This window comes from Nicotiana sylvestris, chromosome 12, assembly GCF_000393655.2.
Source record: "Nicotiana sylvestris chromosome 12, ASM39365v2, whole genome shotgun sequence".
NCBI lineage: Eukaryota > Viridiplantae > Streptophyta > Magnoliopsida > Solanales > Solanaceae > Nicotiana > Nicotiana sylvestris.
This window is the reverse complement of record NC_091068.1, coordinates 32,266,213-32,281,296: the sequence shown is the minus strand read 5'-3', so window position 1 is coordinate 32,281,296 and position 15,084 is coordinate 32,266,213. Positions and strand designations below refer to the sequence as shown.

The 15,084-nt window shown below is 34.9% G+C and overlaps 1 protein-coding gene across 1 annotated transcript; it reads left to right on the top strand.

Annotated features, from left to right (window-relative positions):
- The first annotated feature begins 5,831 nt into the window (after positions 1 to 5,831).
- On the top strand, positions 5,832 to 13,989 carry LOC104215046 (3-oxoacyl-[acyl-carrier-protein] synthase I, chloroplastic-like). Its single transcript, XM_009764785.2, has 7 exons — positions 5,832 to 6,443; positions 9,509 to 9,940; positions 10,344 to 10,517; positions 12,989 to 13,102; positions 13,219 to 13,320; positions 13,414 to 13,480; positions 13,598 to 13,989. The coding sequence occupies exons 1-7, from the start codon at positions 5,997 to 5,999 to the stop codon at positions 13,663 to 13,665; spliced, it is 1,404 nt and encodes a 467-aa protein (XP_009763087.1). The 5' UTR covers positions 5,832 to 5,996; the 3' UTR covers positions 13,666 to 13,989.
- Positions 13,990 to 15,084: the final 1,095 nt, after the last annotated feature.

The window sequence follows — 15,084 nt, the reverse complement described above, 5'->3', positions numbered from 1 at the left end:
TGCAAAAGCGATTAGAATTTTGATAGCTTCCATGCGAGCCACTGGAGAAAACATTTCATCATAGTCAATCCCTTCCTCTTGATTGTAGCCTTGGACCACTAGCCTGACCTTGTTCCTTATGGTAACCCCATGTTCATCGAGCTTGTTTCTGAATACCCACCTGGTTCCTATAATGGTTTGATCTGGGGGTCTAAGTACCAGGTGCCACACATTGTTTCTCTCAAACTGATGGAGCTCATCTTGTATGGCTGTAATCCATCTGCATCTTTCAAGGCCCTTGATGTTTTTGGGGTTCTATCTGGGAGAGAAAGGCTGAGAAGGCAAATAAATTTCTGGCTCTTGACCTGGTTTGTACTCCGAAATCTAGAGGGGTGATTATGTTATCTATAGGGTGAGAGCTTTGGTGTCTCCAGTTAGATGACTGAGGTTCATTCTAAGAGGAGGGAGGTATGTTTGGCTGATTTTCCTCTATCCTTGTCTCAGGTGCTAGTAGAGTTCCCTGAACTACATCAACTACCCTTTCTTCAGCTTCAGTGGTTGTAATTGAAGTGCTTGGTTATGTTGATGATGAGGCAGCATTATCTCATTTGGCTCCTTTACTTGACTCATCATATCTGCCTTTCCGTTTGTCATGTTAATGACTTCACCAGGAACGAGTAAGGGTTCTCCATCTTGATCTTCCTCAACACTTTTCTCAAATGATGGATATGATTCATCAAAAATAATATGGACACTTTCCTCAATACATTGAGTCCGCTTATTATATATATTGTAAGCCTTGCTTTGAGAGGAGTAACCAAGAAATATTCCTTCGTCACTTTTGGTATCAAATTTACCAAGCTGATCCTTTCCATTGTTGAGAACATAACATTTGCATCCAAATGTTCTTAGGTGAGTCAACTTGGGTTTTCTTCCATTCAACAATTTATACGGAGTCTTGTTCAGAAGTGATCTAATCATGCACCTGTTCACTAAGTAGCAGGCAGTGTTGACAGCTTCAGCCCAGAAGTTCTTTGTAATTCCACTGTCAATCAACATTGTTCTTGCCATTTCTTCTAGAGTTCTGTTCTTCCTTTCTACTGCTCCATTTTGCTGGGGAGTTATGGGAGCTGAGAAGTTGTGAGTGATGCCATTTTCATTACAGAATTCATCACATTTGACATTGTCAAATTCTGTCCCATGATCTGATCTAATGCATACAACTCTAGACTCCATCTTCACCTGGATTTTCTTCACAAAGGCTACAAACACTTCAAAAGTTTCGTCTTTTGTTCTGAGAAATAGAGTTCATATGAATCTGGAATAGTCATCCATGATTACAAAAATGTATCATTTTCCTCCTCTGCTTTGCACCCTCATAGGTCCACACATATCCATATGCAGAAGCTCAAGCGGCTTTGAGGTGCTCACATCTCTTTTAGACTTAAAGGAGGACTTCACATGTTTTCCTCTAGCACAGGCATCACAGACTTTCTGCATCTTGAATTGTGACAAAGGCAGACCATTGACCAGGTCCTTCTGAATTAGTTTGTTCATAAGGGAAAAACTTGTATGGCCTAGTCTTCTGTGCCATAGTTCAGCATCATTGTTAACAGCTTCCAGGTAACTCAAATCACCACTCTGTAAAGATTCGAAGTGAGCAACATAGATGTTCTTGTATCTTTTGGCCACAAGTACTATTTCACCGGTCACAAGGTCAGTGACTATACATATTTTGGACAAGAATTCCACCTTGTTTCCTTTATCATAGATTTGAGAAACACTCATGAGACTGTACTTAAGCCCATTGACATAGTACACAATTTCAATAGAATGAGTGAGCGACTTCCCAACTTTTCCAACTCCAAGAATGTACCCCTTTTTACCATTGCCAAAGGATACACTCCCTCCTTGTAGGGCTTTTAGTGAAAGAAAGTCTGTGGTGTTCCCAATCATGTATTTTAAACAGCTACTATTTATGAACCATTGTTAACCGCTTCCTTTAATTGTTCCCTGCACAAGAGATTAGGAGTTAGTTTTAGGAACCCAAACAAGTTTGGGTCCCTTGTGGTAAGCAAGAGGATGAATAAGAGTTCTCTTAGTCCATGTAGGTAAATGTGTTTTTTGTGAGTGGAACCTGGTCCCTTTTTTGTGGTCACGGTTTCAGCAGCCACTTCATCTTTCTGAACTGATTGATTCTTGGCCTGGACACCTTCCTTGAAGCGCCCAGTGTTCCCACATTGGGTACAAGGCCAGTTATCAGAGATAGTGACGTACTTACTGTAAGGGTTGTGAGAAGTTTTCTCCTTTTGGAACCCTGCTCCCTGCCTTTTTTCACAATCATTGGTAAGCAAGATAGTGGTTGCTTCTGAGAACCAAGTCAACTTTAGAGACTTTTCAAGATCATTCATTACTCTTTCTAGATTGGTTTGGAGAAGCTCGTTTTTCTCAATTTCAGCACACATCCTAAATCTCATAGCTTTCACCTCATCTTCAAGCCTAATGTATTCCTCACTTGCTATCTCCTTTCCTCTTTTAGAACTTTCAGGTTTTGACTTAGTCCATGGTTTTACTATTGTTTCCTTTTAGTCTGTAATTTCTGCCAACAGAACACTCTTTTCTTTTCTAAGGATTTCAATGGTTTTCTTATGGTCAGTAACTGCAGCCATTAAGTCTTCTCTAGTATGTTCAGATTCTTCTAATTCTAAGATCAAAGAATCTCTATCCTCCGCAAGACTACAAAAGACAGTGATTAAATCATCAGCTAAACACATGAGTTTTTTTGGAGAATAGGATTTCAGATTTCTTTGAACATCCCTGAAGTTTACCTCTTTGTTACCATTGTCTTTATCATCATCTGATTGAGCCATCAAAGCAAAAGTTGAGTCATATCCAATCTCCTCGCCTTCAAATGCCATCATGGAACTATCACCAGTAATAGGTTTATCTTCAGACTGTTTTACTTGTGTAGTTCCCTCATGAGTTATTTACAAAGCTTCCCATATTTCCTTTGCAGTGTTGTGGGTAGAGATTCTATTGTACTCTTCAGGTCCCATTTCACATACTAGAATTTTATTGGCACGAAAATTCTTTTCCACAGCTTTCTTATATGCTTCAGTGTATTCTTTACTGGTTTTTGCCATTGAAAATGGAAATTTATCTAGTACCTTGATTGGAACGTAAGGACTATCACAAATGATATTCCATAGCTCACAATCCTCAACCATGATGAAATCGTGCATTCTAGCTTTCCACCACCAATAGCATTGTCCATTAAACTTGGGGGGTAGGTATATGGAATAGCCTTCTTCAAAATTTGGTATAGCCGCCATGAGGATCCTTCCTAGGTGTTAACATATAGGAGGAACCTGCTCTGATACCAATTGTTAGTTTGTATGGGTCCACCAAACTGTAGAGTACCTGGTCCTCTACAAGATTCTGCTGAGAATGCTAATAAAATAGTATGTAAATGAGGCAGAGGATTTTTTACATGGAAAAATCACACACAAGGGGATAAAAAAATCACGACCTACGCCTGTAGACTTTTAACTTCACTAACTTGTAATCTACCTATTACAAGCTATTTTACAATAATTCCTATTGCAAAGGATTTGCTCAACTAACTTGTGGTACTCTTACCACAAGCCACTTTGCGACTTCCTAGTTACAAAGACTTTTTCTAACTTGTGATGCTCTCACCACAAGCCACTTTGTAACTCTACAGTTACAGAGACTTTTCCTTATGACTAAATCTAGTCACAAAATAAACTCAAGGAGTTTACGGATTTTCAAGAGGATTCCTAATCAAACGCTTCTAGGTAAGCAGTTTAGGAGATACAATAAGTACAACAACAAGGTTACAACTCAACTAGGACAACAATAGGCTATCTTTTTAGAACTGGTTTGTAGCTGCGTTCAACCTTATTTTTCAAGCTTGTGAGGATTGATTTCTTCTGTTTTGCAGGATGCTTGAATGAGACCTTCAAGTGATGCTTTGTATAAAGCTCATTATGGGTACATCTTGATCACATCATTTGAAATGATATGAGTACTTTGTTTGGTTAGAGAATGAGTGGGCGGGCAATGCAGTGTGGCAGAAACAGTACCGTCAGTCACTTCATTTTCAGTTGTGTCCAATTGACTTTGTACTGCTAGGAGGAAACCGCAAGAGTATCAGGTTCTTGTGTGGGTTCCTAGCTCCTGAAGCTGTCGCGTTCACCTTTAGCTGGAATCCGTTAAAGCTTGCAGCATTCCAAGTAGGTCAGGTTCCCTATCTGGTTCTTAACAGTAAATTTGTCAGATCATCAAAACATAAGGCAAGAGTATTTAAAGTCTATCACGTCTATTTATATGAAAAAAGTGACTTAGCCACAAAGTAACAAACCCTAAAATCTCTTCAAAATATAGACTTTCACCTTAAATACAATTCTATTTATAACACCTTTAAAATTTTAGTCACTATTCATTTAAACTTATTTCACTATGGGCATGATAAGGTGAGAATAACATTAAAAGGAAGAGATGACTCAGAATAATTCATAGCTTAAATTCATTAAAAGGAAAAGAAAAGAAAAGAAGAAGAAAAACTTGAATAAAATCGTGCCTTTTCTCATGGAGAGACGAAGCAATTTGCACTCAGTCATTAATTAAATAAATATTCATCTTTGATGTGATGACATAGATACTTCGGACATTGTCAGTGAAATTAAAACTTCATATCACAATCGAAAATTGAATTTTTGAGCCAATACCAGTGAAAGTTCATAGGGGTTTAAAGAATTGGCTTTGAATGGAGATATCTAGATGAAAACTCGTAAAGTAAGAGGACCGAAATATTAAAACGGTGCAAGTATAAGTGTCTCTTAAGCTATTCTGCCATTTTATAAAGATGAAATTGCTCATATACTTGCCTACGGTTCGGTGAGTCTCCATTCTACACATTTAGTTTGGTGCATTCTTGAAGTTACATTAATATAGATAACTACTTCTTACAAATTGAGGTAATATATTTTACTATCTCGATCATTTGAGGAAAATAGAGGGACAAAGCAATATTAAAATCTATCATTTTATTAAATATATTAATTCCTTCAATGCTTTCGTCTTTATCTAAATTTTTAATTTATTTTCACACCTTATAAATGTTCTTTGTTCACTTACGAGATTTGAACTCTAACATTGTATGTGATGAACGTGGAGAATTTGTGCATGGCGCATATATTAAAATAGAAAAAGTGAGACTTGAATATTTTAAAAAAGAGCAATCAACCTTGAGAAGATAATTATTTCAAGGTGCAATTGTAACTGTTATGATATAGAGAAGATGAAGTTGATCAGTGAAGGCTTCTTCCAAACCGTCTGAGCAATCAATTTCAGAAGGAAAATATACTAAATTTAATTGATAGTGTGATGGTTAGAAGAATAAAGATAGAGTTTGTACGAAAGTATGCTTATTGACTTTTTTTCTAAAAGGCATTAAAGTTATGCGAGAGTGTTAGCCTTGGTATATTCAAATTGTAACTTATAACTAAATCGAATATTTTCCCAATATGTATGCATATACTATTTTTAGCATGTATATATATATATATATATATATATATATATATATATATATATATATATATTCTATAAATAAAAAATAATAATCGTGTACAAGTGTAGAGAGATTAGTATAAGCTTAAAAGGGTGAAAATGATATAAAGGTCTGTTAGATTTATTTGCAGGGATGGTCCATTTTATTAACGGCACATAAATATATCATTTGTAATTTTAGCCCTTTTATCTTTATAAAATATTAAATTAGCCATCCAAATGGGTAATAAATTATGCAAACCAATCAAAGTATAGTTGGGAGTAATAAATATATATAGGTTCTGGTTGGAACAGAACAAAGTCACAGTACGTTTTAAGCCTTTCCCCCTGCATCCACATCGTTCTCATCGAATACTCATCACTCCATCTTCCCTTCTCCGCCACACCCCACCCCCACCACCCACCCCACCGTAACCATAACAATGCAAGCTCTTCAATCTTCATCCCTCCGCCCATCTCCACCCACCCACCCATTCCTCAAACCCACCACCCACCAATTCACCAATGTAAAGCCATTGAAACCCAAAAAGCTCACTCCCTTTATCTCAGCTTCATCAGCTCCCACGCGCGAGAAAGACCCGAAGAAGCGCGTGGTCATAACAGGGATGGGACTTGTTTCAGTTTTTGGCAATGACGTTGATGCTTACTATGATAAATTATTAGCTGGTGAAAGTGGGATTAGTCTAATTGATCGATTTGATGCCTCGAAATTCCCAACTAGATTTGGTGGACAAATTAGAGGGTTTAAAGCGGAAGGTTATATTGATGGTAAAAATGATAGAAGGCTTGATGATTGTCTTAGGTATTGCATTGTTGCTGGGAAAAAAGCTCTTGAAAATGCCGATCTTGGTACTGACAGAGATAAAAAGGTTTCACTTTTTCACTTTTTGTTTATTTCAAATAAATTTCTTTTTCTTTTTTGGTGCATGCAGTTTTAACACTTAAATTGAGATAAAATGGGGCTTGCTGTGGTATGTTTTAAATGAGGACTTATGGGCTTTGGTTGTTCATATATTTAGATTTATTGGTTTATTTTTTTGTTTTATTTTTGGAATAAAGTTGATTTCATTGTTTTGAGTTCCTCATTATCCACTTTCAATTTTTCACCTTGAGCTCTGGTAGTAGTAGTAGCTATTTTCTTTTTCTTTTTATTAATAATTCTCTGATAGTTAAAACACACAAAAACTATATTTATAGTGTGTGTGTGTGTGTGTTTAATTCTCTGATAGTTCTTTTATGATGGTAAAGCAATCTATCTGCGACAACAACAAAAAACCTAGTATAATCCCACAAGTGGGGTCTGGGGAGGGTAGTGCGTATGCAGACTTCGGCCCTACCTTGAGAAGGTAGAGAGAATGTTTTCGATAGACCTCGGCTCAAGGAGAGATGAAGAAAGCAGTAGCAAAGAAAAGAAAATCGATCTATATTCCATAAATGGATTCAGTTATATTTAACTTATTACATATTCTGTCTTCTCTTTACTTTTGTTTTTAAGATGCTATGTCTATTTGAACAATAAGCTAGTACACATTCAGGGAAAAAAGAAAAAAACATATCTGTAGAATTGAATTATTGAAATGATCACTTCCACAATCCACATATGTTTGGATATGATGACGGCTATTATAGCATGACCTATTAATGTTTCACGTGTTTGGATCATTTGAAGTATTAAATTAGTAAGAAACCTTACTTGAAAATATGAACGTCTTTGTCAGAACTTTTGGACTTTCCATTGGTCTCTGTGTCATGAGCTATATGCTTACATTAAGATGAAGTCTTGAATTTATCCGTGGAAGACCCAAATGATATTATAAACTCTTGCTCACTCATATTTGTTTTGTCCAATATTCAAAATCAATTAACTCATTCTTAATATACAGAGGTTTGCCAAACAAGCATCGTATATCGCACATTCTTAACAAAATTAATTGAGAGTAAAAATTTCCCAGTATGGTCTTCAAAACTTATAGTTGTTGTTTGGACAATCTCCCACTGCATGCCGACTGGTTTATTCACTGTTTCCATGTATATGGTAATATATATGTAGGACTAAGACTATTAGATATCCGTATCCATGGAATTAGTCAATGCGCATAAGATGACCCGAACACCACGGTTATCAAAGAAAAATTGTTATAGCATATATGGTTAATGTTTCTCTCCGTTGTTTCATTCATCACCAATTTGAAACTCTAGGTACTACATATACCTCCATTATGCGGTTACCGTAAAGCTTGTTGTTGATCAGCAAACTAGGGCATTGGGATCGCCAAGATTGGAACTGAGGCTCCAGTAGAACTTCCTTTAGTTCCTTATTCTCCCGTACTAACAAACCATATACTTGTTAGTTAATTGGTGCTATTCTTTTCCATGAATCTTCCCAGAATTTTAGAACTTCGCCGTTGTTTTGTCCTCCAGTTTAGATGTTTTTTAAATATTTGAAATCTATGGTATATGGAACAAATTCCAGTTGCAGTGATTTCGGAACATCACTCCATGAACTTAAATGCAACAACACCCTCTGCTCTCTTATCTTTGACATCTTTTTTTTCTCCCTGGGCTTTCTGTGAGTGGTTTAAAATAGTCAAAAGCTAATGGTCTTAATGATGCAAATTCGTCCGTCATTGATTCTTTTAGAGCCTGTTTGGAAAGCCACCAATGAATTGGATTTGGTGTAAATGAGTGTAATTACACAGTTTGGCATGTTTGTTTGGCCAAGTAATTACTTGGTCAGCATGAAATTTGGTGTAACTGGAGATTGGGTGTAACTGGAGGGGTGTAATTACACTCTCCAATTCTCAAGGGAGGTGAGAATTGGTGGTAATTACTTTGTGTAATTACAAGATTGCTTTTTAGTTTCTTTCCCTTTTGTTTTTATTTTAATTTATTTCTTTATAACTTTTTATTTCTATTATTTTACTTTTTAAATTTTATTTTTTCCTTTTAATTTCTTTTGAAATTTTAAAAAAATATTTTTCTTTATACATTATTTATCTTTTATTTCTCTACCTTTACTTCTTGTGATTCCATGTAATTGCTTATATTTTATTTTTTATTTATTTTATTATTCTATTGGAACTACACCTCCTAATATTAGAAATAATGAGTCATTAACAAACGTGGCATATAATGAGTGATGCAATTAAAGTGGAATTTTGTTGTTGAATGTGGTTATAAACTTACTATGTTTCCTAATCTTAAGTTGTAGTGGAACTTACTATTATTATGTTGGAATTTGACATATGTTAAACTATTTTAATTTTTGAATTTTTAATTTGTGTTATATTCATGGTTCCAATTTACTTGTTTTAGTAGTATTGGCTGACATTGCATGTTGTTCATATTTTAGTTAGAATTGATAGATTAGTTTTGTCAAACATTTGAATAATGTTATGACATTATATTTATGAATATTAATTTATTTTATCTAACATGAATTCCATGATGTTCTTACAAAATATATGCTTTTGGTTTTTGTAAGTATCTAAACTAAATATTATTAAGTTGGAAAATATATATAAAATATTTTTACAGTATTAGTTATAAATATATGATTACTAATTAATGTATATTCACAAAAAAAATATACATCTTAAATACCAAATATAATATCATTTATATTTATAAAAATTTATAGGCATATATTTATATATTAACTTTTAAGTTTTGATAATTACTTCATGTAATTTAATCTAACTGTGTAATTACACTGTAATAACACTATGACAAACAAACAGGTCGTCGTAATTACACAATTGTGTAATTACTACCCTAGTAATTACACCAATTCCAATTACCTGGTGTCTTTCCAAACATACCTGGAGTCTTTACTCTTTACTAGTCTGCAGACCTTTTTTGTCTGGATTTGTTTATTTTTTTTTTTGCAGTAGGGAACAGGATTTTAAGATCTTTAGTTCTATTCTGACTGCAGATCAATAAGGAGCGAGCTGGTGTTTTGGTAGGAACAGGAATGGGTGGTCTTACAGTTTTTTCAGATGGCGTCCAAGCCTTAATCGAGAAAGGTCACAGGAAAATTACTCCATTTTTTATACCATATGCCATAACAAACATGGGTTCAGCCTTGCTTGCAATTGATGTTGGTTTCATGGGACCGAACTATTCAATTTCAACTGCTTGTGCTACCTCCAACTATTGTTTCTATGCTGCTGCAAACCACATTCGTCGCGGTGAAGCTGATTTGATGATAGCTGGTGGAACTGAAGCTGCCATGATTCCTATTGGATTAGGAGGTTTTGTTGCATGCAGAGCTTTGTCTCAAAGAAATGATGATCCACAAACTGCTTCTAGACCATGGGACAAAGATAGAGATGGCTTTGTAATGGGAGAGGGGGCTGGAGTTTTGGTAAGTTTGCTCAACCGTTGAAATAAAGTTTGATAACGAGAAACATCATTTAAGCTTTTTATCCACTTTGAACCAATGTTATGTGTTGTCTATGGTACTCTTTTTAATAATTAATGTTTCTATCCTTCATGAAGTAATTAAATATGTTAAGAAATTGAACATCAGCCCTAACTCAACCCCAACAGTCATGAGCTAAGGATCTAAGTACAATGAGACAAAAACCTATTTCCTCCACCAATGTGGACCACTTGACGTAAAATACCAACCAAAAATTCACGATTGCTCTTTCATTGCATGGTGGAGAACAGTTTTAGACAAAGTACTGCTATATTATATCACTCTCATACAACATGATCGATCACCTTGGAAAGACATAATGACAATTGGATGGAATTGTTGACAGGTGATGGAAAGTTTGGAGCATGCAATGAAACGAGGAGCACCCATAATTGCAGAATATTTGGGTGGAGCAGTAAACTGTGATGCTTATCACATGACTGACCCGAGAGCTGATGGACTCGGTGTTTCTTCATGTATTCTTAGCAGCCTTGAAGATGCTGGAGTGTCACCAGAAGAGGTATTTTTTCTTTTGTTCTTTCACTCATTTGATGTTCTACTTTTGTTATGTCCACTCAATAATCAAAGAAAAATTGTAACAGAGCTGCAGGAAAGAACATATTGTTGTGGCTATATCCAATATAAATTAGGTCATACCTGAGTTGTCCTTCGGCCACCAAATCCAACATCCTTACTTTCGTACTTTCCCGTTCATGAGTTTTTTCATCGTTGGGTAAACTTTACTGGAGACGGAAAAAATAGTGCTGACATCAGATATGTTTTAACATGAGACTTAGACCTTGGTTGGGGCTTCTACTTTGTATTGTTTTTCTCTTGAAAACATATGACTGAATTCTGCAATCTTGTTTCTTGAATAGTTTAAAACTTGTAGCATCTGAGCTTGTTCTATATTTCCTTAGAGATATTTAATCTCTTGTTTCTTAGATAAGGAAACAATGTTAAAATAGGGAAACCTTTGTATATAAACAGTAAATAAAGAGAGCAGTCTAACAAGAAATATAGATTCCAAACAACATCCTACAATCTCTTTGGAATCAATTTGGACTTACTTGAGAGCAGAACAAATAGGAAGCAAGGAATCCATATACGACACCAAGAAGTTAGGCTTAAGTAATTGCACTTATGCTAAGTAAATATAGGTCCGGTGTTTACCAGGAGTACTTTTAGGTTTGTTAGAGCTTGTTATGTCAATATAGGAAAAAGTATGAGGAATAAATATACTTCTGGAGATCTGCTAATATTTCTTACAACACAAAATATTTAGTATTGGAATGGAATGAAACCAATAGAGCGTATCGGATATAGAAGATTTATATGCCTAACCCTCAATGTATATGGATTTAGGTATAGTTGATTGACCCTCGACTCTTCATCAAAATCAACTATTCACCCTTTGATAACTAAATATTACATCATTATCCATCCGATTGATCTCTGCTTGAATTTGATGTAGCATCAAAAATAAGGGGGAAACAGGAGAATAATAGAGAGAAATAGGAGAAATGAGAGAAAGAACTTGGAGAGAAATAGATAGATCAATTCATAAGGTATTATTCATGAAGTGTTACTCAAGTTTTCTATAAGTACGCAATGGTCATATTTATGGAAAAAGGGAATTATTAGTAGTCAGAACTCTTGAAATAAAAAAGCCTGTATCTTTAACTAGAAGACAAAAGCTATTTTCGACTGCTACATGATACTCTATCTCTAACTAAAAGATAAGACAATCTCTAACTAATAGATTTATCTCATCGCTAATATTATCTCTGTTCTATTTCGAACTAAAAATTAAGGAGGATAAATAAATATGAACGATAATAGTACCACAATCTTTTATTTAGCTACATCAGAATATCCGAATCACCCGTGAGGATGGGGGTAGGGTATCTTTGTGAGTTGCACCAAGGGAAGCCCCTATTAAGCCAATAATAAGCTGTTTGACAACCAAAATCTGGGCCAAAAGTATCCAGTTATCAACCTAGATCACTACCATCGACTTCTTTCTCCAGATTGGTCTTGAGCTATGAACCTTCTTTAAACTATAGTGAACACCCATAATATAATGATAATTACTCAGAATCAGCATCACAGAGAATCAGGGTGTCGCCGGCAAACCATAAGTGAGCAGGAAAATGCAGCTCCATCCCTCCTTTTGTTCTAAATTCCCTGATATAGTCTCCTCTTCTTTGTTTTGTCCAATGTTTTGCTCAAACCTTCCATGATGAGGATGTAGAGCATCCGATCGACCGCCAGCATCAGCAAAATGGATGTCCTTGCTAGCTTTCGCAGAAACTGTTAAGAATTGTCATTGATATGAAAAGTATTGTCGCTTGATCCTCCTCTACTTTCTTCCCAATCCCATCTTTTGTTGTAGTCAAGGAAGCTTAATCCACATGGTCATAGTGTTTTCCAGATTGAGCTTTCATGGAACCCAGACTATACCCTCCTTTACTGTTCTTAGTTATTGCTGAAACAGTCAAGATTGTAAGTCCTGTAGTCCTTTTTAAGATGCTTCACTTGCACCTAGTATTTGTGATGTTCATGAACAATAATGAATAGTGAATTTACTTGGTCAGTTGCAATGGTATTGGTCTTTTACTAGTACTTTTAAAGAGATCGGAAACAGCCTCTCTACCTTTTTGAGGGGTAGGCTCCACTGGGTTAATTGTTGTTGTACTAGTACTTTTAAAGAGACGGAGATACAACAAAATTACCCAAAGTTTGAAGTGCAGTCGTTCAGTTGGTCATTTAGATCTTTGTCAGGATTTCGTCTAAGTTTTCATTTAGAACCTTGTTTAGATGGTAATTTGATCATTACATGTTAGTCATTATTTGTGAGGAATAGAAAATATAGTGGTTAAACTGTTCCTGAATTTTGGTAGTTGAGTTGCTTACTTACCTATTCAAAAAAAAAAAGTTTGGTACTTGGGTTTGATTATCATCTGGTCTCTCCGTTTCGTTTATTTTCAGGTTAATTACATAAATGCTCATGCAACTTCCACCATAGTTGGTGATCTGGCTGAGGTAAATGCTGTTAAGAAGGTATTCAAGAACCCTTCAGAGATCAAAATGAATGCAACCAAGGTAACTTACTCTAAATCATAGGGCCTGTATTAGTCTTTTCTTTCAGTGTTGACTTTATTGAAATATTGAGAAAAAAAAAATTGATCCTTTAAAATTGTCATTTTCTGTTGTTCCAGTCCATGATAGGCCATTGCCTGGGTGCTGCTGGTGGCCTGGAAGCTATTGCAACAGTTAAAGCCATTACAACTGGCTGGCTACATCCTTCCATAAACCAATTTGTATGTCATTTTCTCTTTGGGAACTTGCATTCATATATCGGCTCATATGCTCATTCTTAATTTGCAATTCTCCTGTTTTTGTGAACTATGCAGAATCCCGAGCCTTCAGTTGAGTTTGATACCGTCGCAAACAAGAAACAGCAGCACGAGGTCAATGTTGGTAAGATAATCTCTTTTTAGATAGATGGGATAAAAATTCTGAGAAATAGTTGAACTTCTCGCAGCTTCTCCAAATTTATGCTCAAAAGTTTTGCTAACATTTATTTTCCATCTGCAGCAATATCAAATTCATTTGGTTTTGGTGGTCACAACTCTGTTGTCGTTTTTTCTGCATTCAAGCCCTGATTTCAGCTTTAGTATAGCAAGAGCAACCTTCTGCTTCTGAGGCTTAATTTAGTGTGACATTGAGGCTGCTTCATCTCTACACAGCAATTGCTTAGCAACTGTCAATTTTAAGTATTAGTTTTTGGCTTTTCGTTCTTAGCGATGAGTATTTCAACTTTTGCTTGTCTTTTTTTTACCTCTTTAGCTTATTGGATGTTTTCAAGGCACTCAGTTTTGAATTATGTTAGAGCTATAAAAGACACAATAGTCTTTTGAGATTGAGAGATTGTCAAACACCTGATCATATGATTTTCCAGTTCATAGCAATTTTTTAGTTTCTTGCTACTGCCTTCATTCATCTAACACCAGAAAAAAGCATTCCAACATTTCAATTTGCAACAGGAAACACCACAACATTTTAATAATTGACCCATAATTTGTAGTAGTTAGGGGTATATATAGGCTGGGTTGGTTCGAATTTTTTAATTACCAAACCAAACCAATTGTCTCGGATTTTTAAATTTATAAACCAAATCAAACCAACAAAAGTCGGGTTTTTCAATCACGGTTTTTCTCAGGTTTTTCGGTTTTCTCGGATTTATTCCCAACAGAACCTTCATAGCATAAAATTTATAATTTGTACTCTAATATTTCTTAGGTCCTGGTAAGATATAACTATATAAGATGTTACCCAATAAAATGATACAAAATAATAGGAGATGAGTCATGATTCTACTAAAATACTCAACAAATTGCATAAGATAAATATTGCTAATTAATAATCCATAATTAAAATAAGCATAATCTAAAAGTACTAAGTCATGTTAAAATAAGTACGACTAATAAGTACTAAGTATTAATTACATGACTAAATAATATTAAAAGTGAGTTATGCATTTTCACTATCTAAATCAATGCAAAACTAAAAAAGAAATATCCAATACTATTGTAATTTCTAGTATTGAATTAAATTTTTTTTGTTACCATTAGTATTAATTTGATTTTACTTTGGGCTTTATTTGAGTTAGTAACTTTTATGGGCTATAAAACATATTTGACCATTCAAAAGTTCTAAGTCCAAGCTTGAAATAATACATTAAAAGAGAGAACTATTAAAGAGTTTAAATTATATTTATAAATTACCTTACAATAATTATTTTTATGTATAAAATATTTTTAAAACTTGTATATATGTAATATCGGGTTGGTTTGGTTTCGGGTTGACTTTTTTTAGTTAAAACCAAACCAAACCAATTATGGTCGGGTTTTTTTTTCCAACACCAAACTAAATCAAACCAAACCATATATTGTCACACCTCCTTTTTGCGCGCCCGCCCTGAAGGGTAAAATGCGCGAGAGAGTTTTTCCAATTTAAGTGACAATATTCGAAATGAGATTATTTATTTATTTCAGAGTCGCCACTCGGGAAAGGTTTGGCTT

Excerpts from the sequence above, each read along its gene's own strand:
- LOC104215046 (XM_009764785.2), top strand. The coding sequence starts at position 5,997 with ATGCAAGCTCTTCAATCTTCATCCCTCCGCCCATCTCCACCCACCCAC. Across the intron at positions 13,103-13,218 it reads TCAAAATGAATGCAACCAAG|TCCATGATAGGCCATTGCCT; the intron begins GTAACTTACTCT and ends CTGTTGTTCCAG. Across the intron at positions 13,481-13,597 it reads GCAGCACGAGGTCAATGTTG|CAATATCAAATTCATTTGGT; the intron begins GTAAGATAATCT and ends TTCCATCTGCAG.